Raw genomic sequence first — 15,214 nt, 5'->3', positions numbered from 1 at the left:
AAAACAAAGTAGCAGATCGTTCAGCAAGAGGAAAGTGAACTTAAATAGGTTCTGGTAGCTGCTCAAGACTTCTCAAGACCTTTTGGTCCTCAGAGGGCACAGAGGGAGCTAACATTTTGTTCCCTTTCATTTCAAATTCATTTCCTCAGGCCTGCTCATTAGGGATAAATGTTAGAGATGATTTTTTTTTATTGTGTTCCTATATTTCTGTAAAGCTGCTTTGAGACAGGGGCATGGTGGCTTAGTGGTTAGCTTCACACCTCGGGTGTTGGGGGTTCGATTTGTGTATGTGGAGTTTGCATGTTCTCCCTGTGCCTCGGGGGTTTCCTCCGGGTACACTGGTTTCCTCCCCCGGTCCAAAGACATGCGTGGTTGGTTGATTGGAATCTCTGGAAAATTGTCTGTAGTGTGTGAGTGTGTGAGTGAATGAGAGTGTGTGTGTGCCCTGTGATGGGTTGGCACTCCGTCCAGGGTGTATCCTGCCTCGATGCCCGATGACGCCTGAGATAGGCACAGGCTCCCCGTGACCCGAGTAGTTCGGATAAGCGGTAGAAAATGGGTGAGAGAGAGTGCTTTGAGACAATGTCAGTTGTTAAAAGTGCTAGATAAACAAAGTGAATTAAATTCAACACAAATATACACAAACGTATATATTTTATGTAAGTGTATATAAATGCATGTATATAAACACACATACACACACAAACTCGAGGTGGGTGTGTCCACAGACGAGACAAAGTAAAGAAATATGCTTAATGTATAAGGTGTTGGTCTGATAAATATGAAGGAAATTTCTGCTACTGTGATCTGCAATTGTTTTGTTTCCTCAGAATGACTCGGGTGAATCGAATCGAATGAACGAATCAAAATGAGTCAAGGAGTTGATAAGGATGTAAGTTTCTGCTAACATGGAGCACACGGCTTCTCCTTCATCTCGTTTGATGTGATGCAGATACACGCAAAAAAGCCAAATCTCCCTCTGGAATGATGATTCAAGGAATCTGATTGGCTGTCAAGTTGCACAAACCCAGTGGGTTATAATAGGAAAGAAAAGGAGAGCAATAAATTGATGGATGTGAAATTACTGATGTAGATACTGTTGGTCACACACACACACACACACACACACACACACACACACACACACACACACACACACACACACACACACACACACACTCCTTACTGCAGTTTCTACCTGCCAATCAGCTGCTTAGTATTAATATGAAGCTTTATTACGTATTAGCCACGACCACTTATGAAAATATCCATACAGTCGTTTTCCTCATCCAAATCTTTCTTAAAATCCTCCAGTTCCTCCTCCTCTTTAATACTCAGCCCACTGGAAAGTGTATATGAAGTAGTATGTGTGTGTGTGTGTGTGTGTGTGTGTGTGTGTGTGTGTGTGTGTGTGTGTGTGTGTGTGTGTGTGTGTGTGTGTGTGAGAGAGAGAGAGCAGTCAGTTAAGGAATAAAGCAAAGGAACATCAACTCACGTTATGGTGTCGATCATATCGAGCCCCATCTCCACGCAGCAGTGAGCGTGGTCAGTTTTGGGCTGCGTCAGTCCTGACACACAGTAGTAGCAGTCACCCAGAATCTTAATGCGCCTGCAGTGGTTCTCCTGTCCATCACACACGGGGCCAGAGAAAAGGATTAATGGTCTTGTGCTTCATTTTATACAATGTTTACCTCATCACAACATCCTGAAATTGTAACTACTTTATTAAACGTTTCATGTATAAATTATGACAAAATGAAGAGGAATAAAAATTTCAGTGTTGTAAAAGGTATTTATTTGGCTCCAGATTATTTATTTATTTATTTATTTATTTATTTATTTATTTATTTATTTATTTATTTATTTAATGTAGCCTCTCAGAAAATAGTGGATTGACTAATTGATAATATATTCTTTATACATAAATATTTATTTATCTATTTGTTTGTTTGAGTATTTATTTATATCATTATTTTATTTTTATTTATATCATTATTTTATTTTTTATTTTATTAACTCGTCTGTTTGTTTTTTTATGTATTTGCTTATATGTATTTATAACATATGCTTCAAAATAAATACTTATTCATTTCTTTGTCTGTTTATTTGTGTCTTTCTTTATTTCTTGCTTATTTATATCCTTTGCTTCAAACATAAATAATCTTTCTTTGCTTGTTTATTCTTTTGCTTGTTTGTATCATTTGGTTTCTATTTATTGACACAAACTTGCTCTCGAAAGCTGATCGGATTCGGAAGTTTGTGGCCAGAGAAATTAAACACTCAGTAACCCCTGAGCGAAGTGACGTAGGATAAGACTAGTCAGCTCCTAATTTCCTTATGTTCTTTATTTCTTCATGTCAGACTTATAGCTGAGTGACAAATTAAAGGAAAATACAGGAGGCTCTACTTAGCCGTGGGGGGCATTTACTTTTTCAACAATCTGTTTACTGACATGATTTGGTTTCCCTTTAGAGTAAAGCAAAGCAATACTTTTTTCTTTCCTTTCAAAGATCTTTGATGATGTAACAGTTGTATATCTGGAGAGGCGGAGTCTCTTCTTGGTTGACTCCACCCCTTTCTGACTCACAGGGAATTCGTCTTGCCTACAACAGCAGGACACATTTAGTATTTTATTCCTTGCATACATCCCGTAGATTTGATTCATTTCCTAAACAACTCGTGGTGTTGGTGCACAGTTTCTTTGCTGAAAGGTTTTCTCTGATGTGTAACGATTCACAAAACCTCACAAACAACCCCCCCCCCACACACACACACACACTCAAGTTGGTTTACGAGGGTTTTAATAAAGTGAGGTTTTAAAATCGTAAATCCAAACACACCTCTGCAATAACGTTATTGACTGCTACACATTCCTCCGGGTTCTGAGCTATTGAAGGGCAGTGAGAACGACGCATGCACACACACACACACACACACACACACACACACACACACACACACACACACACACACACACACACACACACACAGAGGCTAAACCTGGTTAGTTAATGGCTTCATTTAATTTCCAGTGCTATTGTGTGTGTGTGTGTGTGTGTGTGTGTGTGTGTGTGTGTGTGTGTGTGTGTGTGTGTGTGTGTGTGTGTGTGTGTGTGTGTGTGTGTGCGTGTGTGTGTGTGTGCGAGAAAACATTCATGGTCTTAGAGTGTCAAGAGCTCACAATCTCATCAACATGCTTGCTGTTGTCTGACACACATGCCTTTGTTGTCGATTCACGCAACTCTGTGTGTGTGTGTGTGTGTGTGTGTGTGTGTGTGTGTGTGTGTGTGTGTGTGTGTGTGTGTGTGTGTGTGTGTGTGTTGCGGCTGGGCAAGTTAAACTGTCCATGAAATTGAATGAGCATCGTAGATCCGATCAAACCTGAGTTTTTTTCATGCATCCGATCAGCTGCTCCCTACAACACATTTGCTGTAAGATTTACACAGTGTGCTGTAGTGTTAATGGTGTAGTGTCGATGGTGTAGTGTTAATGGTGTTGATGGTGTAGTGTTAATGGTGTTGATGGTGTAGTGTTAATAGTGTCTATGGTGTAGTGTCCATGCTGTAGTGTCTATGCTGTAGTGTCAATGGTGTCAATAGTATAGCGTCGATGGTGTAGTGTTAATGGTGTAGTGTCGATGGTGTAGTGTTAATGGTGTCGATGGTGTAGTGCCAATGGTGTCAATAGTGTAGCGTCGATGGTGTAGTGTCGATGGTTTAGTGTTAATGGTGTTGATGGTGTAGTGTCGATGGTTTAGTGTTAATGGTGTTGATGGTGTAGTGTCGAGCTCTAAAAAGAAAATGATTTGTAAAAAGGTTTGTACTGAATGTAAAATATTTCAAAGCTTTGAATGTTTTGATGTTTAAATTCCTTTTATCACAAACTCAACGCCTTTATTTACATTTCTCGAGAACAGCCTTTTCCATTGGTGTGAAGGTCCCACCGAACCTCTTCAGGCTTTCATTGGTGTTTCAGCTCTCAGCTCCTTCACATTTACGAGGAAGTGTGATGTGTCTCGAACGTCGATCTCCACTTCCTGTCTCGAAGCGGCTTTCAGAATGAACTGGCAGCTGGTCAGAGAGCGACACGCTGGAGGCTGGTCAGAGTGCTGAGGACTTCCTGATTTTTGAAGAGAGCTGATTTTTCTGAAGGATCTCCAAAGTTCTTTGGTTCCAGATGGTTGTCCTGCTTCTCCTGCTTTTCATTCGACGTGTTGGCTGTCAGCGGAACGACTGAACAAACCAGCTGTGTATCCAAAAGCAGCACTATGTTCACTCTGCTATTTTGGGAAGTTTTGTCTGTTTGGTTCTGTCTGATTCAGTGCACTCATGACATCCCATAATACTCTGTGCGGTAGCTGAGGGGATAAACAGTGGAACCTATTTGGTAAAAGTGTGTGTGTGTGTGTGTGTGTGTGTGTGTGTGTGTGTGTGTGTGTGTGTGTGTGTGTGTGTGTGTGTGTTCAACGTATACAGAATGTTACTGAGTGTTAAATGTTCAGCACACAGCAGTGCAGAAAGACACACAGCTTATGTTCGGTCCTGCGATCAGGTCACTGTGTGAACATCACTGACATTATATGAGCAGAACTGACAGCACAGCATCAGATACCAAGCTGAACCTCCCTGCTTTAAACTCACACCTGTCTGAACTCACAGATGAGTGGAATCAGGTGTGTTATAGCGGGAAACCACTCGAGCGCTGCAGGCATCCTGTAAGGCTGGAACTGTACCGAGTATGAGCAGCGTGTGCGTCTTCTCTTTAGTCACACTCCAGCCGTTTGTACGATCTGAAGCTTTCATGTCTCACTACTGAAACGTTTGAATCGTACACCGTCATTAAAATAGGTACGGAACAAGGCACAAGGCTAGTTACAGTGAAAACAAGGCAGAGTCTCAGTCTCCGTGACAAGACATTTACAACATGGATTTTCAGCTTTTTTCATATCATTGGAGTCGTACCGATCGATTAGATGTTGCTGAAGCATGCATCAGAAAAGCTAAACTAATAAGAAAAATAAGACAGTTACATAGTGTAAGAGGCTTTGATGCAAAATGGACACAAATCCAACTTGTGTGTTGGGAAAATAAATCAGATATTTCAGTGCCTGGATCATTATAATAAATGTTAGCAATGTTAGTATGAACGAGCTGAACTCTAATACAAAGTCGTAATTTCGAGTGGGATTTTCTTTAAACTCTGTGTAAATTCAGTAAACATCCTGAAACTGAACGGTTCCTCGTCTCAGAAGCTGATCTCAGTTATTTTCACTTACAATGTGTTTGGTTCATGAGGCAATTGACCTGATGCACATTTCATTTTCTTGAAGTTGAGTAAAACCTTGCTGTATTACGTGATTTCGTACATTCTGACTTCCCAGATGAACACACCGATAGATCAGTGGGGTGAAGAGACAGTAAGTTAACCACAGTGAGGATGAGGATGATGTTTATACTTAAATTAAAATAAATTAATCATTCTAGAAACTTCTGATAGAACTTCACCTGTAGTTCAGAAAAATGGCTCCAAACACATACATACAGAATTTTGCCATTTTTGCAGAAACAACAGATTTCAAACGCAAACTAAATATCCACTAACTGACTAAAAAAAGTCTGCTTTAAAAGATGTAAATGTATAAAAAAAGAAAAAAGAAAAAAAGCCAAAACATGTCCAAACCAGAAGAAGATAAGCGTTAGTCTCGGAGAGTGTTCGACAGTCCCGGACGACCAAGCAGCCATTAATCTCAATTACACCCTGCTGTCTGAGCCAATCCTCCAGGACCAACATGCAAACACATTACAGTATGTGAGAGGCAAAAGAGGCACAAATGCACAGATGTAGGTCAATATCTCGCTCTGATGACACCTACATCCAGTAGTTTTAGAAAGTTCATCGGTTAAAATTGATCTGGAAACTGAGACGTCCCTTTTATCTGGTGGTAGAATCTACGGGGCTCCTGTACACACACACCTAAGGAGACACTTCGGATCTGTCCATATGGATGACTTACTGGAGGTTTTGTCCACACGAGTTGCTTTAGCATCAAATTGTATCTTCTTTAAGGGGCACGTGCGACTCGCATATTGTATGCTAATGTGATTAATCAGAATTTTCTATCAAGCAGCCACAAATAATAGGTTTTGAGCAATGTATTAGCCTTAATATATGATATTTTGTGAACATCTTACAGGTACATTGTTGGTGGGGATAATTGGGACGATGGGGACCTTGGGATGGTAGGAATTGTGGGGACGGTGGAGATGGTGTGGACAATGGGAACAGTAGCGAGAGTGAGGATGGTATAGGGATGCTGGAAACCATGGGGAGGGTGAATACTGTAGAGATGGTGGGGACCTTGGGGATGCTGGTTTAGTGCTGTTTTTCTAAAAGACTTAAAAATAGAGACTCTACAACAACAACTCATATAACTTTTAATCAGTATTAATCTTTTGGTTTCCCTGCTAGTACGTTAATAACAGTGTTCCCTGTATCCCCTTGTCCTGTCTATTCGGACCCAAATGATTAATCAAGATTCACTCAAATACCAAGTATTTCCATTTCAACAAGATATATTTTAAACAAACATTCCAGAAAAACCTTGCGCTCGTCTCCACGCGTTCGGTTTCTCGTACATCCACTTAGACTCCTCCCCTTGCACTGTTACCTCTACATGTGATTGGATAATTAACCTCTCAAAATAAATTCATTTAGGCTTCATGTTCTTTATTTAACACTTTGCAGTGGTGAAATAAACAAAATTGCCTTACAATATAATAGAGAATATGCATTTTAACATAACATTATACTATATAAACAAAATAGAAAATAAACAGCATCACAGCCATCTCACAAGTTTACACTAGGTATGGCGGGGAAATTGGAGATGATGGAAATTTCATTTACGGTATTTGACAGACACCCTTATCCAGAGCAACTTCCATTTTGTCTAATATTTTAATAAAAATAAGCCATTGAGGGTTAAGGGGCCCAGACGTGGCAGATTGGTGGACCTGGGATTTGAACTCACAGCCTCCCGAATGGTAGTATAACACCTTAGCAACTAGGTGTGGATGCTGGAAACCATGGGGATGGTGGGGACAGTAAGGACAGTGAGGATGGTGAAGACAGTTGGGACTTTGGGGCTGCTGGGAATGGTGGGGACAATGGAGATGATGGGGATGCTGAGAATAACAGGAACTGTCAGCGTGGTGAGGATAGTAGGGACAATAGGGATGTGGGGACAGTAGAGACATGCTGTAATTTTTACCAAAGAAAAACACAGTTTATGATATTTATATCGTATTTCTGTAAGGTAACATTTATGCAACGTTTATGGAAGGAGTCTCCAGTGTGAGTAACTTGTACCAGTTAGAATTGAAGACAAAGGAAAACTTGAGTATGAAAGAGATTATGTTTCGCTGTTAACAAACAGCATTATATTTCTTTTCTTTATTTAGACCATTTATAGCTGCTATGATGTATGTGATAACAGGACCTAACTTGTTTCATTGTTCCAAGTGTTACTCTGAACAACATAAATGTTGAACTTTCATGTATAATGTGATATATTTAGTGTATTAATGTAATGCTTATTGTATTCTGGTGTCTATGGAAACGTTCTTTCACCACCTGCTTTGGATTTATACCAGCATTAACAGGATTAGCACAAGCACTAGTAGATGCTTAATGGCTAATCAGGAACGACAACACAAAGCAAAATGTCTTATGTTTAACATTCTACTGAGCATCCAGGGCCAGAACATCCTTGATACAGTAGATCCAGAAGAAAAAAAGCTCCTAGATTCTAATTTTTGGGTTGTGGATGTCAGTGACATCAAAAATAGGTCAGCTTACTAGCTTGGTGGAGATGGGAAACATCTGAGGGATTTGTTTACCTCAGGAAGTGAGAGTGTGAAAGCAAGCGACAGAATATAAACTGGATGATGACAGAAAAAACAGGCAACTCTGCTAAGGCAAAAAACAGTTCGAAAATAGGGAGAAAAACAATATTGGAAAATGCCGTATTTTTCACATGAATTCTCAGGATTTTCAGTTTCTGTCCTGTTCATTATGTAGTGAAAGTTAGGAAATGCATGGTGAGACTTTCTCCAGTACTAAAGCCTCATTTGGGACCTGATGCAATAGCACAACAGCTGCTCTACCGTGAGCTCAGATAACATGATAAATGGATAGATTCTGTGTGTTTCATAATTCAACAATGGAAAGTTAAAGAAAGTTGCCGTGCCTTAACTCTGGCCAAATATTAATCTTTGGTGATTCACTTTGTTGTTGTTTTTTTTTTTCCCACAAATATACTTCCTGTTGTCTGTAACGCCTTTCCTGAATCACTCTGATCACATATCTGGTCTAGATTACAAGTAGCTTTGTGGTTACTCTTTTTTGAGGGTTTGTTAAACCTGGTAATTACATTTACATGACTTATAAGAGGGTCTAGAAATACCATAAAACAACAGCCCTGTTAGAGGGGTGTTAGTATGAAGGATAACACTGTGTATGCATGTCTAATATAGAATAGGTGAGAAAGAAATAGTCTTAATCTGTCACTTATAGATTACAGAACAGAGGAATTATTTAGTTTGCATGCTCCATGTTAGGAAATTAGAGTCAGAGCATAGGGTCAGCAAATGATAGAGTGCCCCTGGTTAAGGGTCTTGTTCAAGTGTCCAATAGTGGCAGCGTTGAGTTCCAACCTCTGACCTCCTGATCAACAATCCAGAGCCTTTTGCTCCATGGAGAAAATGAGTGTCATCAGCATAGCAATGCTATGAAAGCCGTGTAACAATGCATACTTATATCTATAAAAATGTGAGGAGCTAAAAAAAAAAAAATGGAACAGAAGTAGATCTAGCACAGAGCCTTGTGGGACTCCAGTGATGGGTCTGCATGGAGGAATAAAGATTTTTTTCTGTCACTTTTATGACAAACACCAGTCAGAAAGCAATCCACCCTTTCCACCCTAGGCCTGAGCTTAAAGATGAGCAAGAGAGTCTTTGTGACTCTGATTTATTATCTGATGGAGCTGAACAACCACAACAAGTTTCTGTGGAGTGTGCCACCTTGAAGCAAGCATTATTTTGGCTGAGAAAAGATACAGCTAATTAAAGTGAGGAGTTCAATGATGCCCATGACTTTGCAGCCTTAAAGGCAGTTAGTCTAGGACCAGATGTTATTTACATTTATGGCACTTGGAAGAGAGCGATATACAAAAGTGCTTTGAACTCTCTATCAGTGAATACGTCAATACATGAAAACATGTTATGGAACTATTTACAATGAGTGTGATTAAGGGGAGGAGGTCTTGAGAGGTTTGCTGCACTGTGGATGGAATCTGGTAATAACACAACTGGCAAATTGGTTAATGACACGAGGTATAACTGTTCTGGAATGACACAGGGGACATAGATTGGGTAATAACAAAAACCCTCAGATGCCACAGCTTCTGACCGCATCTCAGCATGTCTGGCAGAAATTTCATCATGGATGCTCATCAGTTAAAGCTCAATCCTAGCAAAACTCAACTGCTGTTCATCCCAGGTGATTCATCCCCAGGTCATGATCTTGCTATATCCTTGCACAACGATCTAATCTCCCCTTCAGCCACAGCTCACAACCTTGGGGTAACCATGGCCAATCAACTGTCCTTTTCCTCTCATGTTGCTAATGTGACGCTCATGTCGGTTTCTTCTCTACAACATTAGAAGTATTCGGCCATTTTTGTCCACACAGTCTGCTCAGGTACTTGTTTAGTCTCTTGTCATTTCTAGACTGAAACGCAATCTGTTATCTGCAAATGATCCAAAATGCAGCTGCCCGGCTTGTTTTCAACCTGCCAAAGTTCTCGCATACCACCACACTGCTGCGATCCCTCCACTGGCTTCCGGTAGCTGCATGCATCAGATTCAAAACCCTGATGCTGGCCTACAAAGCCAAAAATGGACCAGCTCCCTCTTACCTCAAAGCCCTCATCATTCCTCGCACTGCACCCCGCACCCTCCGATCTACCAGCACTGCTCGACTGGTTCCACCATCTCTCAGGGTAAGAGGCAAGTACACTACAAAACTCTTCTCTGTTCTGGCACCAAGGTGGTGGAATGAACTTCCCCTAGAGGTCCGGACAGCTGAGTCACTGGCTATTTTCAAGTGGCGGTTGAAGACCTACTTATTCAGGAAACACTTCAACTAACACTTCTTTCCTTATCTTTTGCATATAAAAGAAAAAAAAACAACCTTTGACACTTTTTTATTGTAACTTTGAACAAATGTTTTAAACTCATGGTATCTTAAGTATGTAACCTAGTGAGCCAGCATTAATGTATCCAATGTTAGAGATTTAAGCACTTATGTACGTCGCTCTGGATAAGGGCGTCTGCCAAATGCTGTAAATGTAAATGTAAAAAGACAAAAAATATTAATAAAAAATATTAATAATGTGCATATGTGAGAAACCCAACACAAATACAGAAACATCCAAAGAAAGATTAAGAAGTGATTATAATATAAGAATGACAATCAAAAGAGAGATTAAAAAAAAAGTAGAACAGGATCAAGGCAGTGACACATAGAAAAATAATGATGACAAAGAAAGACAAAGCAAAAGATGAGGGCTGGGAAAAAGAGAGTGTGTGAGAATGAGAGTGGGCTTTGCTTGGCAGAGATGAAGATGTGATTAGGAGGACCGTGTGTTCCTGGCACACTTTCTCGAGCATGTCCTCATCAACCAGGTGGCCTGCATCTTGCCCACACACTTTTCCACCCTCTCACCAGCCATGTGTGACTGACTGGACACACAAGTTTGTCTAGAGAAATCCAGACAGAAAACAATACTAACTAGATTACTAGCTAACTTGGTTACTCCCTGCATAATGTACGCCTTGAGAAAGTCCAGTGAAACTTCAAGATCTTCTCATCTTTTTTCTGATTCTTTACGCAGAAAAAAATTTACTATATATTTATATATTTATATATATATATATATATATATATATATATATATATATATATATATATATATATTTATGGTGTCACATAGTCCCTGGAGGACTATTGGTAAGGCTTTGGTGTACTTACCTTCCCTGTCCAGGAAACTAATCAAAGCCATTGAGATACTTCAGAAATTGGATGGAGTGGTAGTTTTTTTTGCCTCTGATGAGATCGTAAGCAAGGCCTTTACTTCTCACCTACTCACATGTACTGTATAAAAACACAATAATTGACACTATTTAAGTCACTTTAGAAAAGGGCATCTACCAAATTATGTAGAGAAATTGGGGAGGGTAATGAATGGAAGGGCATCTGAAAAAAAAAAAAAAGAATCAAATAGGTGACCCAAAATGGGACAGTTGGAAGATGATGATGAAATATATTGAAGTATCACAAGCAAAAATAAAGTGTACTTTATACTTTTAATAAACTTTCTACAGTATTTTACTTCTGAAATCCCCCAGTGGGACAGACAAAAAGGCATCGGCAAAAAAGGCAAGGATTTCAAGGATATACAATATAGAAGAAATGTGAAGGAAGCTGAAAAAGGTACAAGCCTAGAAAAGCTTTATATCTAATTATATTCAAAATGTGTTCAGGTGCAGAGTGCTGGTCAGTTTCTGTTTTAGAAACTGGGGCTGACACATTTAAGAACTCATAGGAGAGTAGTCAGCCCAGAATTACCACAGGTCAACTATATGCAGTATGAGGCACTTTAAGGCTTTAACTGGGCTAGAAATGAAGAGACCGTCAGATCACTTGTACTTGTCTTTGACCGATTATAGTCGTGTTTGTCTGGTTTTTTTTGTTACTCGGTTTTCTCAATATTGCATTCCACTGCATTTGGAGATCACATTGCAATGTCATCTGCATCAGTTACTTGTTTCTATTCAATGTTTCAAACAATGTGTCTTTTTGGTTTGTTGTTTGAGGTTTTCCCTTTATTTATTACCTGATGGACAGGTATAGTGCAGGATCAACCCCTGGAGTAGTTGAAGGTCAAAACCAAGACTCTGGTAATTCTAGGGCCTGAACTCAAACCTTTCCAGTATGCCTCCCTGAGTGTTTCAAATCCAAAACCTTTTCAAATCTCAATTCTGTTTTATTTATATGCCACTATTAACCATAGAAAAAGTAGCTTTACAGAAATCCAGATGTAAAGCCATAGGTCTTCTATTTAGCCAGATTCAACACAAAAGCCTACCTCTTCTGGGTGACATGGATAAAGGTTATATATTATAATTATAAACTATTATAATATATGAAGACATATAAAGACAGGAACCAGTACGAAATGTGTTAAAAGAACACATTCGGCATGAAACGTTCAGCATGAGCATACTGTGAATAGGACTCCTGGGATAACCACAGGACAGTTTATTATAATCACAGCACAGTTGTTAGGAAGTGCAACTCTCTACCATATGCAGGTAATTTTATCCACCTCAGCAGGACATGTGAGTCATAGACACAGCAGTTGTTGGAAAGTCCAAGTCTCTATGGTATCTAGGTAAGATTTTCTAAAGCAGCAAGAAGGTAAATAAAAAGTGCAGATATCTCAGAGATAAAGAACCAAGAAGAGCAATCAGGGTCGATCAGAATGATTCAGCAAGTAGTACTGTAGAAGACATAGTGTCACAGAAACCAATATCTCATCAAGCAGCAGGAGTGTATATACAGCTTGACAGAAAGTGAGAACAGGTGGCTAGGTAGAATCGGGGCTGCACTAGGCATTAATAAGGGCGTATACTGTGATCAGAGGGTAAGCCGGGACTCCGGCAGGTCTAGTTATGACAGAATAATTAAAGGATAAAGCCAGAAGGTAACAGGCATAAGGACACCCTGGGACATCAGTGTCTTTCCACTGTACTATCAACAAACTAGATTGATCACAAGAAAGAAGGTGAATAGATTAGACTGCTGTTCCGTCGCCAGAGGGTTTGAAGGAAAACCATCAGCCCCCTACTTTAGAGTTTGTTACTCTACAAAGAAGTTGCTCTTTGTGATTGAACCAGAAGTTGAAGATGATAATCATTCAAAGTTTTCCTACAGATAAGCTAAGCTAGGATAAACACTGTTTCTAAGATGGAAGTGTTTGTTCTCTTAATGTTATCTACTGTATATGTGCTTCATATGATAGACTATAGTCAATAAATATACTAAGGTCTGCAAATGATGGCCATCAAGACTTTCCAAATTCTTCTAGATGTCTGTGGCACGTCTGGACCTAGCACATATAGGTTAAGAAGAAATGTCCCTAGAACAGTGACTTGTGGAACACCAGACTACTTTTGTGCACTTGTAATGATCATGCATATAAGACCTAAGCCAGGAAAGAGCTCTTATTCTTCAAAACAAAAAATATATAGTTTCTATATACTGTAAGATACTTGTGATCGATGATATCAAAATCTGCACATAGTTACAACAGCACAATCTCAGCAAGGATGCACAAACCTCATGTCAGGCAAATAGTAGGTCATTTACTACTTTAGTCAATGCCATTTAAGTACTGTGATGTGACCTAAATCCAGACTGAACGATTTAATGTCTGTGAATCATATGCAAATATGAGCTCAGCTGCTGAGCAACAACCAAGGATCTTAGCAAAAAAAAAGAAAGGTTAGCTGTGTGTGATCATTGGCAATTTACTTACAGTATGTGTGCTTTGTTTGTCCATTGCAGAAAGAATTTGAATGTCACAAAACACACTGGGTCCTACAGAAGAAATATGTATCCAGTATTTATTACCATTTATACTGAATTTCTGTAGTATTCTTAAAAGATTGTAGACACCAGACTGTAAAAAGTGCATTTTCCCAATAGCAGATTTTTTCCCACTTGGCTGTTGTAAAATCCTCCACTCTTCTCGGAAGGCGTTCCACTAGATTTTGGAGTGTGTATGTAGGGATTTGTATTCATTCAGCCATAAGAGCATTAGTGAGGTCAGGCACTGTTGTCGGTCAAGGAGGCCTGAGCCACAGTCTGCATTCCAATTTGTCCCAAAGGTGTTCAGTGGTGTGGGGTGTCAGGGCTGTGGGCATGAACTTCACACCAACTTTAGCAAACTAAGTCTTCATAGAACTTGCTTTGTATATATGGCATTATAAAGCAATAACGTATTAGTACCAGTCAAGGAAAACTGTAATGCTACAGCATACAGAAACAATTTATACAATTGGGTGTTTCCCATTTACACAACCTTGGTGTAGCCATGAGGTCTAGCCTCATTCAGGGGTGTCTACTGGTACATTAAAGCACATTTAGAACATTACATTTATTACACATAGTTTCATTTACAGTAAGTGCTTTTTTATGTAAGAGATCAAATATTCCACAGCTTCAGATTGGAGGTGCTGGCTGTGCATTTGATATGATCTCATTTTACATTGATTAGGTTACTAGAGCAAACTTTGTCAGCTTTTAGCTTGGGGAACACACATTGCTAAGCAACTACTACCCATAAAGGAAAAGATTCATATCCTCGAGAATTGGTATTTTATCCAACATTTTGCCCCTTGGACCGAAACAAGCCCAATTCACTTGGGCACTTAAACCACAAGCACTTTTGCGCAGCTCAGATTACTGAACGCTGTACTGATCTTGTCATCATCATCCTTGGACTGAAGCCAGATTAATTATATTATTATCAGCATGGCTACAGCTCTGACTAAAGCACTTGTAATCCACCGCTTTGCTGCACACACTGTAGAAAAACAATTCCATTAATATGGTGTCACTGGTTAAGCCCCAACACTGTTCACTAAAAAAGACTAAATACAATTAGATGTGCTTAGTGTCTCTTTGTCTCATTAGATCTATCTGGAGACATGGGTTTAAGAGTATTTTTTTCTTAGTGCAGGCTTTCTGACAACTACCCTGCATTCTGCTATGCCGGATTGTGCGAATTCTCAAATCTGATTGGTCGGTGGGTGTTAATTTTTTTTCATTTTCTGAGAATAATTTCACAGGTTTATATTAATGTGCTTATTGTACCCCAAGGTTCACGCTAACAAGTGACAAGCCGCTTAAGTGTTATTGTTTTTTCTGCAAATGTAATGACTACAGATGGCACTTGAGGGCATTTGTTTTTAATCCTATTGCGAAACAGCTGTAGCCTAAATGTATCGTCTACTGGAAATAAGTTAAGTAAACAAAAGGTAATAATGTGCATTGTGCGCCAGGCTTCATACTAGCAGATTAGTAAAGC

The 15,214-nt window shown here is 39.5% G+C and overlaps 1 protein-coding gene across 1 annotated transcript in view; it reads right to left on the bottom strand.

Annotated features, from left to right (window-relative positions):
- Positions 1–15,214, bottom strand: part of adcy1b (adenylate cyclase 1b) — a 78,879-nt gene that overhangs the window by 28,172 nt on the left and 35,493 nt on the right. The window contains exon 5 of the mRNA XM_027177064.2: positions 1,496–1,623. Within this exon, the coding sequence (XP_027032865.1) occupies positions 1,496–1,623 (128 nt within the window). The remainder of the gene's footprint in view (positions 1–1,495; positions 1,624–15,214) is intronic.

This window comes from Tachysurus fulvidraco, chromosome 1, assembly GCF_022655615.1.
Source record: "Tachysurus fulvidraco isolate hzauxx_2018 chromosome 1, HZAU_PFXX_2.0, whole genome shotgun sequence".
Classification (NCBI taxonomy): Eukaryota; Metazoa; Chordata; class Actinopteri; order Siluriformes; family Bagridae; genus Tachysurus; species Tachysurus fulvidraco.
This window is presented reverse-complemented; position numbering and strand designations above follow the sequence as displayed.